This window comes from Acinonyx jubatus, chromosome E1, assembly GCF_027475565.1.
Source record: "Acinonyx jubatus isolate Ajub_Pintada_27869175 chromosome E1, VMU_Ajub_asm_v1.0, whole genome shotgun sequence".
In the NCBI taxonomy this organism is placed as follows: Eukaryota; Metazoa; Chordata; class Mammalia; order Carnivora; family Felidae; genus Acinonyx; species Acinonyx jubatus.
Genome location: NC_069397.1, coordinates 12,871,996 through 12,884,392, shown reverse-complemented (window position 1 = coordinate 12,884,392; position 12,397 = coordinate 12,871,996). Strand labels below are relative to the sequence as shown.

The 12,397-nt window shown below is 51.2% G+C and overlaps 1 protein-coding gene across 4 annotated transcripts in view; it reads right to left on the bottom strand.

Annotated features, from left to right (window-relative positions):
- CAMKK1 (calcium/calmodulin dependent protein kinase kinase 1) overlaps window positions 1–12,397 on the bottom strand; it is a 28,505-nt gene that overhangs the window by 6,079 nt on the left and 10,029 nt on the right. For 3 of the 4 annotated variants that reach the window (XM_053211909.1, XM_027034735.2, XM_053211911.1), the window contains exons 6-14: window positions 12,132–12,265; window positions 11,662–11,698; window positions 10,842–10,863; window positions 9,553–9,641; window positions 6,153–6,352; window positions 4,150–4,203; window positions 3,294–3,367; window positions 1,468–1,555; window positions 1,118–1,246 (exon numbers count right to left, since the gene is read on the bottom strand). In XM_053211909.1, the coding sequence (XP_053067884.1) occupies window positions 1,118–1,246; window positions 1,468–1,555; window positions 3,294–3,367; window positions 4,150–4,203; window positions 6,153–6,352; window positions 9,553–9,641; window positions 10,842–10,863; window positions 11,662–11,698; window positions 12,132–12,265 (827 nt within the window). The remainder of the gene's footprint in view (window positions 1–1,117; window positions 1,247–1,467; window positions 1,556–3,293; window positions 3,368–4,149; window positions 4,204–6,152; window positions 6,353–9,552; window positions 9,642–10,841; window positions 10,864–11,661; window positions 11,699–12,131; window positions 12,266–12,397) is intronic. The other variant, XM_027034733.2, reaches the window with a different exon arrangement.

The window sequence follows — 12,397 nt, the reverse complement described above, 5'->3', positions numbered from 1 at the left end:
GCTCCTACTCCGAGTGACATGGGAGCCTACGTGAGCAGGGTAGACATGAAAAGTGACATGAACAGTCACTGGGACCCACCCTGGCTGCTGAGCTGAGCACTAACTGTCATGCAGGTGACGGTGGAAGCAGGGGACAACTTGGGAGGCTATTCCAGTGGTTAATGGTGGCTAAGACAAAGGAAGGAGCAGCAGAGACCCTATGGGAGCTGACTGGTTCCAGAGACCACAGAGCCCTGGAGCTCTATGGAGCACAGGAATAAGCAGGACTCTGGCCACCTGTCCCTAGCTGGGCCTGGACCAAGCAGGGAGGGCTAATGCACACAGGCCTGATGTACCCACAGCACAGGTACCAGCTCTCTCTTTGCCTTGTGCTTACTCTGACTCACTGTGATACCTCAGTGCAGGGCAGGTCATGGTTCTCAGTGTCCTCCACAAAACCCCATGTGGCCACGAGGGGCTACATGAATAACTTCCAACAGTTAACAGGGAAGATGTCCAGAGAAAGATGAGAAAAAGTAAAATGTGAGAGGAGAGTGGAGGGAGCACATGGGTGCGGTCCAAAGAGCTCAGGGCCACCTCTCCAATTCAAACGCTTCCTATGCCTTCTTAGCGTCATGTCCTTGACACAAAGTACAGCGCTTGGAAGCAAGGAGGGAAGGAGGGAGGGAGGGAGGGAGGGAGGGAGGGAGGGAGGGAGGGAGGGAGGAAGGAAGGAAGGAAGGAAGGAAGGAAGGAAGGAAGGAAGGAGGGAAGGAGGGAAGGAGGGAAGGAGGGAAGGAGGGAAGGAGGGAAGGAGGGAAGGAGGGAAGGAGGGAAGGAGGGAAGGAAGAAAATATTTCTTCCAGTCATGGTGAAAGATCCTCGGTGAGGGCAGTATATTTTTTAAATCACTCACTCTCCTCACCAAGCCTCCTGGTCTCCCTACTGCAAAGCTGAATAACATGGCCTCTTTCCCCACTGCCTTCCAGCAGCACCCCAGTAGATCAGCATTGGGGATGACTGACCAGATGGCCCTCTGTCCCCTGACAGGGCCCGCATAGAGCAAGTCTCAGGCAATGACCATGCCCTCCTCAGGCCCTCCCAGGATAAGGGAGTCTTTGGCCCATCACCCTCTTACCACCGTGGTCCAGCTGGGGATGAGCTTGACCGAGTTCTTCACTTCCTCCTCGGTCACCTCCACCACACTGCAGTGTTCCTCTTCTGAGGGAAGGGGCTCCTCCCCACTCTTGGTCACCCAGGGGTGCAACTGTGGAGTGGGAGGACAGAGAGAGGTCAGACAGACACCCAGTCAGCAAAGAATACCACGGGCATTCTATCAGCAATCGCCTTGAGGGGACCCAACACCCATAAACTCCCAATCCAAACCCAATATACATATGACTTGGTGTAGGGCTCTCTAGAAGGAGATACTGAGGCCTGTTTGCTGTGTCCAAGGCCAGCCCAGCTCAAGACCTCTGGTTCCCCAACCTTGATGTCTGGCACCCCAATCCTTGTTTCAGGATTCTTGTCTAGCATCTTCAGGATTAGGTCCTTGAGCTCCTCACTGATGTTTGGCCTAAAAGTGGGGAAGGAAGGAGATGAGGGAGAGACAGTCAGTGAGGATTCTTTCTTGCCCACCTCTCCATCCCCACCTGCTCTGGGATTCCCTGAATAGTACATGCCAGGTCAGAGACACACCCAACCCTCACTTCTCAGAGAGCAGGAAGGTATTGAGGCAGAAGGAAAGAGTTTCAGAATAAGTAGATGGATATCCTTCTTTCCTGAATAGGAAGTAAAGCCATCTCCTCCAGAGGCAGGGGCCACAAATACAAATGCGGTCCAGGGGTACTGGATACCCTCTCAGTGCAGAGATGGTGAGGATAGTGAGAAAAGTCATTTTATGGGACACCAGGGGCCTTCACCCTGCTCACCATCTTAACCTCTCCTCTGCCTGGGAGGTAGCCAGGAAATACTCTCATTTGACAGAGGAGGAAACTTAGGCCCAGAGAGGTTAGCGGGTTGGCACATTGCTACCCACAAGAGTGAGGACAGGGATGAGAGATTCAGGGGAAGGGGGAGCAGGACACTCAGCCCCACATTAGCCTGACTGTTTCTGCCCAAACTCCAGGCTTCTTTGCTACCAACATTTTTGGGGAGCCCATCCATCCAAGCCTGCAGAGAAGGAACTCACTCTTGGGACTGTTGACCTTGGTTCCCTCTGCTGTCCTAGATATTTAATCCCATTTACAACTCTTGGGATGGGAAGAAAGAGACCTCCGGCAGGGGGTGCAGCAGGAGGAAAGGTACAGAGGCAGGCAAAAAGGGGTGGAGTCTAGTTGGCTAGTGCTGTGGGGGAACAGGTGGCAGAACCCAGATGTCCTTGAATGCCAGGGTCAGGGAATGGCCTCTTCATGCAGGCTTTTGGGAAGCCTTGGAAAAACTTTAAGCAGGAGATATGGTGAGATTTGTTGTGCTTCATCAGGGTCACCCTGGCCTGACTGGCGGCTGGACTGGAGGGAGGCTGGCAGCAGGGAGACCAAAGAGAAGGTAGCTAGATAAATCCAAGGACAGAACCAGTCAGGGGCACAGGTGGCAATGGAGTCAAGAGATACAGAAGAGGTGGACTCAACAGGGCTCGGGGACCAGACAGGGAGTGGGGACGAGGGAGCAGGAATCATTGAGGACAATGCCCAGGTTGGTTTCTGACCTTCCCAGGGCACTTTGATCAGATGGCAGAAGGGCCTGAAAAATAAGGAGCCATGGTAGCCAATATCATAACCAGAAGAACCACAGATGAGCAGGGAGACCTCTCCAAATAGTCCCTCTTGGCTCAGAGACCCCAGTTACAAATGAAGGGATGGGGAGGAGGGAGTGGCTTCAAATCCCAGACCCACTGATAACTCCCCTCTGGAGGCTCTACTTTTCCATCTATGAAATGGGGAAGCAAACTGGGATCTTGAAGCCCTCCTACCCCATGTGGGGAAGATAGGGGTTCCCCATGATTCCAGGGTCCGTGTAAAGTTGATGCCCATTGACCCCACACAGGCCTTTAGTGAAGGAGTAGTGTGAATGTGTGACCTGGGGTCATTCTTGCCCAACTCCCAGCCTCAGAGTTCCATTTGTACAGTGGAATCCGATTAGATGTCTCTGAGACCTTGCTCTACAGTCCCACCCCTCCATCTGCTCAGGAGCCCCTCCCAGGGAACAGCACCCCCAGAAAGTTGGGGTGGGGCCTTCAAAAGGCAAATGCTCTGCTACAACTCAGACATGCCTCCCTGGGGGTGGGCAGGAGCCCCCTTTCACGGGCAACTCACTCCTCGGGAAACACCACGGCCTCATTCTTGATCTTCCTATGCAGGGCCAGGATGTAATCGTCGATGAACGGGCACTGTGGGGTGTAAAAACAGACAAAGGATGCAGGCCCAGAGCCTCGACTTGCCTTGGGGGACTGACCCCATTTCTTGGTGTGGCCAGAAGTGGGGGGCAGCTCTGCGCTCCTTAGTAGAAGGGAAGAACCCTGTCTAACTTGTTCAGGGCTCAGCATACAGTAGGTGCTCAAGAAACACTAACTGAACAAATGAGTCATTGAGGGAACTATGAGGCTGGGTGTACCCACTGGCCATAGAGCCACCTGCAGAAAGGCTTCCACTCCCAGGGCTTGGAGTTTGTGAACATGTTCACTGAGATTCCCTCCTGGCTCTCAGTGCAGTCACTAGAGTAGGAGCACCTGTGGACAGGGATTTTGGCTAAGTCAATGTTGAGTGTTCCCAAGGCCCATCCTGACCCAGAGCAAGAGTCAAGGACAATTTGCAGAATGAATGAATGAATGAACATGCAAATGAACAAAAGAATGAATGGCATCAGGGCCAGAAGGACAGGGAGCACTCTGGCGGGAAGATGGCAATACCGCCATCTACACCTCCCATTGGGATGTCTGCTGTCCGGGACTCCTTCGTATGGATCTCCTTCCAAGGGTCAGGAGAAAAAAGAAAAAAGCCTCTTTTCCCTCAGTCTTCTCTGGGTCAGGTGGCTCCTTTCAAAAGTCGCTTTACTTTAGGACACAAAGGAAATGACAGCCTGCAGCTATCATTCATCCTGGTTCAGCTTGGCCCCGCCCATGGCGCCAAGGGGCTGGGCCCACGCAGCTCTGCCAGCCCACCCAACACTCACCTTGCCATAGACAAAGCAGTATAATGTGACCCCAGTGGCCCACACGTCCAAGGCCTAGGAAGAAACAGCTCGCATCAGTTCCCCAAAAGGAACCAACACCCCTTGCTCACCTAGCTCCCATGGGCTATGGGAGAGGGCATGCTGGGACCCTCCTTCCTCAGTCATACATTCACTCAACAAACACTCCCAGGCACTTGTTCCATGCCTGACCCTGTGCTGAGCACTAGGGACACAGGGCTGACAAGAACAAGGTCCCGGCCTCTCAGGGTTTCCATGTCCCCTTGTCACATACCCAAACCAGATACAGTTCCAACTCAATAGGTGCAAAACTTCCTTCACCTACAGGGTCACATTGCTATACCTGTGACACAGATGCACCCCAGAAACCATGCTATGTATTGACCTTATACTCACTAAATTAGCTCGTCATCCCTTTTCCTGATATTCCATTGGAGAAGCCACCATCCACCTTTCTTCTGACACCAGAAACAGCCCCTGCCCACCCCAAGGCCCTGGCCCTTGGCCACCTCCACAGCTCCTCACGGTTCCCCCATATCCTGGGTTCTAACATGTGCTCTCTCTACATCTTCCCCCTCTGGAACCCCACCTCCTCTCCTGGTTTCCACTTTCTCTCCTATGTGAATGATTCTCAAATGTCTACCTACATATTCCTGCCACAGATGATTCAATCTGAATCCAACCAGGGAACACCAGACAAATGCAAACTGATATCATTCTACAAAGTAACAGGACTGTTCTCTTCAAAAATGTCAAGGTCAGAATAGACAAAGAAAGGCTGAGGAACTCTTCCAGATGAAGGGACCCCAAAGAGATGTGACAAGTGAACGCAGTGACTAACTTTGAATGAGATCTTGGACCAGAAAGAAAAAAAAAAGGCATTAAAGAACAGTATCCAGACAACTGATGAAATCTGAATAAGGTCGATTAGATAACAGTCTTTTATCAATGATTAGTTTCCTAATTTTGATCATTGTACTGAGGTTATGTAAGAGAATGTCCTTGTTCTTAGAAAATATCTGCCAAACTATACTGTGATAAAGGAGGGTAAGGTCTCCAACTTAACTCTCGTACAGTTCAGAAAAATGTAATACATGTATAATAAATATAGGGAGAGACGGTGAAAAGGTAAATGGGATAAAATGTCAATAATTGGTGACATGGGTAAAAAGATACATGGGAGGGGTTTTTTTTTGTACTATTGTTGTAATTTTTTGTAAATTTGGAATTACATCAAAATTAGAAATTCTTGAAAACAATCTCTATCTACATCCCTGACCTCTCTTGAGCTCCACACCCACACACATGTCCAAATGCCTCCTGACCATCGGCTCCCTGGCAGAGGCACAGTGAGGCAGCCAGCACTCCACAGGTGGGAACAGGCATGTGGCCAGGGGAACAGAAGGAACTGCAGCCCTCTGCTCAGAAAGCTTTGCCCACTGCCTCTGTCAGTTAGGAGGAAGCACAAACTTCCAGGCCTTCTAAACTCTGCCCAAGACCCATCATGCCCCCTTCCCAATGCTCCTCAGTGCTCTTGTACATTCTGTGGTCTCCATCTCATGCTCAAATCCTCCCCATTCTTCAAGGCCTAGTTCAAACCCTGCCGTCTCCAAAAAGTCTGAGAGGAGCCTCCAACTTCTTCCCAAACACGAGCTCTCCTGTTCTTTTCACCATCTCCAGAAGGACAGAGAACTGGGCCATCTGGGCTCTGTCTGTTCCACAGCCCAGCCCAGTGCTCCCTACAGAGAAGCTGGCAGGAAATATCTGCAGTGGAGACCCGGGGCCATCCTGCTGGAAAATGACAGGAAGCCAAAGATGGGGAGTTTCTCAGACTTCAGGAGGCAAACAGGAAGGAGAGGACTGTGTTCAGTGTTCACGCCTGAGACATAAGGACTCTGATACCCTCAGGTTGGAAATGAGGCTCCACTGCAAACCATTCCACCCCTCCACCTGAATGCCAACTCAGCCTAGGTCCTAGAAGCCACCTTCCCACTGAAGCTCTGGCCGGAATCAGAAATGGCTTCGGGGGCCATGAACGCTGGAGTCCCAGCAGTGCTGGACAGCTGAGCGTCGTTCCCCTCAAACTGGTTGCTGACGCCAAAGTCGGCAATTTTCACATGCCCATCATCGCCCAGGAGCAGGTTGGACGGCTTGATGTCCCGGTGGATGATCTTCTGGCAGTGCACTGCAGAAAGAGGCAGCTTGAGTGCTGGCCTGGGGGGCCACTGCCTGGAACCCCCCCCACCTGCCCTCGCCTGGCCAGGGAAGCCCATCTTAAACTCTAGGCGAGAAGGAGCGGGGCTATCCTAGCCCATGCACACACTCATCTCGTGAGGACCTCAAAAGAATTCAGGGCCCTCTGCTCCACTATGCAGTAGTGACATCACAGCCAGCCCAGGATGTCAGAAGCAGAGCTAGGACTGGAGTCCTTGGACTCCAAGTGCAGTGCTCCCTGTGGCAATCAAGACACCTTGTTGCTGAAGGGGCTGTCAGAGGAAATTGGGAAGGGAGCCTCTCCAGAGGCCATCTCTGGCCCTCCCCATGTTGTCTGCAGTCCCAAAGCCTGTCAAAACCTCTTCTCAGTCTCTTCTCCCACCCAGCCAGGTCGGAAACGTTCCTCCTCCTCGGACTTAGGGTGGAATAGTGGGGTATCCTGCAGAAGTACTGCCTCGGGCTTAGGGATTCGGGGCTGAAGAGCATCAGGGGGAGAGGGCATCCCAAGCCTTGGGACTGCTAGGATGAACATGGCTGGGGTAAGGGTCAGCCTTCTCCAGTGGACTGAGAGCTCACCTTGCTTCCTGGGTTCAGCAGTGCCAGGAAAAGATGGGAAGCTCAGGCTGAGATGGCCAGAGACATCCCAGCTTAGAGAAGGCACTGACTCTACCCCACAGTCACCCACTTACGGGCTCTACCTCAGCAAATACTTTCCTCTGGATCAGCAGTCCCCAAGATGTTGGAGAGGAGGGAAGATGGAAAGGGCAGGAGGAAAGAAGAGAGGAGAGGCGGAGATGAAGGGCAAAGGGAGTGAGTGTCACACAACAATAACAACCAAACCAATGTTCCTCTAGTGACTGCCTCTTATGTGCCTGATGCACTCAAGAGATTTGACACATACCCATCAGAGTGCAGAGGCTCAAGGGACTGTGTATTTGACCACGGAAAGCGGTCTCAAATTCTTATCTCAAACCCTGGCCTCTCCCCTGAACTCCGGGATATTTATCCACATGGATATCCGGCAGACATCTAATGTATTTCTCAAAATTTCTCAACCACACATCTAATTCAGAACTTGATTGCGCTGTCTGCAACCCCCTCCCCATCCCTCACCAAACAAACAAAACAGAAGACCTCTGCTTCTCCTCTAGTCTTTCCTATCGGGTTAATGGCACATTACCAGTTGCTCAGGCCAAAAACCTCAGGATCATCTCCAACTCCTCTCTCTTTCAGACACCACATCCTATTCAATCAACAAGTCCTATGGGCTCAACTTCTAAGATATATTCCAGATGTGACTGCTTCTCATACCTGCATTGCTACACTTGCCCATCTACAAGAATCAGGTCTGGGCCCCCTGACCATGGAGCCTTCCCCAGGCAGCCTTCATCTTCCCTTCTGAGGACCAGAATGACAAGGAAGGTCTTCAGCACCTGATGCCTCCATTCATCTGCCTGTCCAACCTGTGGTTCTGACCAGTGGGCTCTGGGAAGCCCTTCACTGTGATTAGCTGGGTCTTGACAAGACTTTACTCCAAAGCCAGATGGGATTAGCTTGTTTTGGGATGGGGGAAACAGAGGATGGGAAACAAAAGGCACTGAGCTGAAGAAAAGGGCCCAGGACAGGAAGGGGTGGAAGCCAACCTGGTACAGGGTTGTGCCCACCACTCATCACATCCAGGGTGAAATGCCCCCTTCCCATAACTCTAAACCCTTGAGAGTTTCTGCAAAGCCCTCCTCTCTGTGTGCCTCAGTTTCCCCATATGTGCAAAGAGAGTATTAGAGGGCAGTGGAGTGGCTCAAATGAGATAAAGACAATCCTGGCTCCTGATACCTCAGATAGGTCCTCACCCTGTTCCCCTAGGAAGAGAATATGCTCCTGATAAATCCAGTTAAGATTTGAGAGAGATGGGCACCACTCCTGTTCCCCAAACCAGGCCAGAACCCTCAATGTCTGAGGAACCTCCCCTCCCCATGACCAGCCTGTCATCCAGTGCTGCCCCCCCTCACCTCCTTCATGTCTCCTCCCCACTGCCACTGCCCTAATCCAGGCCTCACCATCTGTCACTTGGGCTGTAGAAAAAGCCTCCTTCCTCACCTCTTGTCCTTCATTCAGCCACTGCACAGCTGCCGAGCTTTCTGAGATGCAAATCCTATCATGCCCCTCCCTTCTCAAAGCCCTCAGCGGTTTACAATGCTGACAGAATGAAGTCATGAAAGTCCTCCGTGGAGGTATTCCCAGCCCTCCTGGTATGGCCTGAGTAGCTTTCCAGCTTTGTGTTTCACCACTCTCCACCCCATGCTTCAACCAGATTTTACGTCTCCCCATTCTTAAATAGGACATGCCCACTCCTCTCTGTGCCCCTGCTATGCAGTTCTCTCTGCTTGACATACTCTCTCCCATCCATCCCTCAAGCCTGGCCGATGAACTCCTACTTATCCTTAAGGACCCTGGTCACAAATGGCCTCCTCTGGGAAGCCTCCCTTCAGTCTCTGACAGCCCTGTGCCACCCCAGCCTTAGCCAGCACTGCACTGTATCTGCCTGCTTAGGTTCCTGTCCCTTCTGCTACACTGAGATTCTCAAGGTCACATTTGGGTCTTTGTCAATCTCCTGGCGTCTAGCTGGCGCTTAGTAGGTATTCATATATGAAAGAAGCAAGTGAAAAAAAAAAAAAAAGAAGTAAATGAATGAGTAAATAAGTGAATTCCAGGGATAGAGGCTAAGCTAACATCCTCCCTCCTGAGCTCTCATCACCTTTGAGCCCTCACAGTAAACCCACCCTTCCTCATCCACAGGACGCATGACAGACTATTCTTCAAGCAGCTGGACATAAATCTCTTCCTTCCTACATCTCTTGAGGCCCTGCAGAAAGGTTAAGCTTGACTAATAACTCAGCAGAAGAGATACCGAGAACACCCAAGGCGCAGCTCCACTTGAACAACCTGGTGCAAACCCAGCGAAACCGGCCACCACTCCCTTCCCTTTTCCAATCCGGGAGGTTCTGGCCCCTCCCACAGTCCACACCACGCCCCCAAACGAAGCTGATTGGCAGATCAGCGCTGACTGATAGGACTGCTAAGAGCTAGCTCAGCCCGGGCTCTACCCTTCCGGTGCCCGCCCCCCCCCGCCCCCCGTCCCCCGTTCCAAGGGGCAAGCAGACCCTCGCTCACAGTACTCAAGGCCCAAGATGATGTCCCGCAAGTAGAGGCGAGCTTGCTCTTCGGGGAAGGGCTTGTCGCTGGGCACCTCCATGACCGGCCTACAGAAAGGGAGGGGAGGAGGGGTGTTCAGCTGAATCATAATGAGTAAAAGCAGACAGCTGGTAGGGAGACAGGGGCTGGGCCATTTAGGCCCCTCAGGACTTCCCGGGAGCCCTCTATGCTCAAACACCTCCCCAGAACTCAAGACATTAGCTTTTTCTCCCATATAATGAAACATTGAAAACACATAGACACAAATATCCCCTTACAATCATTATAATTTCAAATTAGCTTTATCTTAATTTCTGATTGGCTTGGTATTCCTTCTACTAAGTACTTCTCTATAACCAAACTGTTGCAAAGATGCCATTTACCGCAGTGTTTTTCAAACTGTAGGTCCAGACCTAATAGAGGGTCATGAAATTAATTTAGTGGTTGGCTAATGCTTTTTAAAAATTTTCTAATGAAGTAGAATTTATCAGAGTACATCATATGTGATAAAGACATGTAATGTTTTGTAAAACTTTGGTTTCAATTACAGAGATGGATGACAATGTAAAACTTATATTTCTTACTTCGATGAAGGTCAAAAATGTTTGAAAAGCTCTGAGTCTTAAAGGGATACTACTCCCAGCCCCCTACTCCCCGCAGAGAGGCAATCACAAGCCATACCCTGTATTTAAGGTCTTGACAGTTAGGGCCTAGGGTCCACCCAGGCCTATGCCCACTACCCCAAGTCTGCTGCTTTGCTAATACTGTGAGAAGGCCAAATAGAGCAGACATGAATTAGACTCACTGTGTGACCTTGGGCAAGCCACTTACCCCCTCTGAACCTCAGCTTCCCCTCTTGTAAATGGGAGCAAATGGAGTCCCACCCACCCAACTCATAAACTTGTAAAGCTGAAAGAACTCTTTGTGACTTGAATCCAGGTGAGAGCCCCATCTCTACATATTTGCTTGAGAAACACTCCTTTCTTCTCCCACTCCTCCCTCAAAATCTTTCCAGTTCTTCAAGACCTGGCTCAAAACCCACCCCCTCTTCCAGAGAACTCTCTGAATATTCCAGCCTCACTGACCCCCAACAGACTTCAAAGAATTGCCCTATTTGTCTCTCATTTCCCCCCAGATCAGAGCTCCCCAAGGGTAGGGCCTAGGTCTCTGCTTTCTCCTAGAGTAGCTGACCCTGGGACTAAGGGCATAGGGAGGGAGAAGAAGGCCTGGATTAGACTTGACCTGCCTGATTGGGATGGGGAACTCACCCCTTTCTCAGGAGGTCAAACACTGAAAGAAAAGAAAAGAAAAGAAAAGAAAAGTAAGTAAGATGCAGCCAGGCTTGCAAAGCAGGTGATGCCAAGGTCCCTCCCTGTTCTGGAAGGTAGGAGAGGGTCAGACATCCAGGCATACTTGAGGGATGGATGGGACAAGGGTCCCAGAGGAAATAAATGGGTGAAAGTATGGTCTACTTTGGTCTACTATGGATCTGCCTCATCCTGATTCACCATGGATTCCTTTCTTGGGAAGGAGGTGGGTAACTGAGGCTTGCAGAAGGGGCAGGAATTTCCCTGAGGGTCACAGCAGATAGGCAAGTAGGACAGGGAGTGAAGACTAAAGCCTTGACCTTAATTTCTAAGCCCAGTGTTTTTTCTGTCCCGTTTCTGGAGGGCCTCTAAACTCATGAATCAGGCACCGTGAACTTAAATAATAACAACATTAATAACAATCTTGTATATAATGACTCATTTACTCCTAATATCAACCCTATGAGTTAGATATATTATCCCCCATTTTACAGGTGAGGAAACTGAGGCACAGAGCTATCATACAGGGTCTGGGAACCCATATCACATAGCCTGCTTCGTGCACGTACTTGATCCACTGTCTCTCTGATCAGTGGAGTGGGAGCTTGGGAATATTTATTGAATCCATGTGGGTATTCTAAGTTTGGATTGGCAGGGCTGGGCAAGGGAATCCAGGGTTTGAGAACATGCTCATACAGCCCATTTGAAGGTCATATGTGTCCCTGGGGAGGCCTTGGACTGACCCTAGGTAAGCTGCTTTGGGAACAGCTGGGTCACTCACCTAAATAGAGATTGTCCTCAGCTGGGTCATCCAAAACCTAGTCAGAGGGAACAGACATGGTGGTAGGGCTTGAGGACCCCAGTATGCTGTGCAGCCTCCCTGGACAATGGAGCAGGAACGGTGTAGGCCCCAGACAGATGAGGCCTCGAAAATCACTGACCCCCAACCCTGGCCCACCAAGTGACATCCAGCTGTTCTCTCCTCCTGCCATGACTGGGGGCTCACTTCTTGCTTCTGGGCAGCCCCTTATCCTCACTGAGACCTTGAGAATATTGCAGACCAGCCTGAACTGAACCCTAAAGCCTCCCTATAGCTGCCACCCCAAGTCTAGCTCTGTCTTTGGAGGCCTTAGCCACAGATACTTTGGGAGGAGTATCTGGTGGGAACCCTAGGTCTGTGCTGAGTGTCCCCAAGCACCACAGGTTGCTTCACAGGACTTGAGTTCCCACCCACTCACCACTGCCTCCTACCTCAATCAGCTTGACCACATTCACATGGTCCAACTTCTTCAAGATGGCAATCTCCTGGTACACTCGCTCCAGCGGCAGCAGCTGCTTGGCTGGTCCTCCTTGGGTAGCTTGGGACCCCCTTGGGGGAGGGCGACCTGTGACCAGGAAGGGGAGTCGAGCCCCTATTGCAGGAGGCTGGGCCTCACCTTGGCCCCACAACCAGCTTCAAGCAAGAATCTTGCAATGGTCTTGTCCCCAACCCACCAAACACATCCCCACTACCAGGC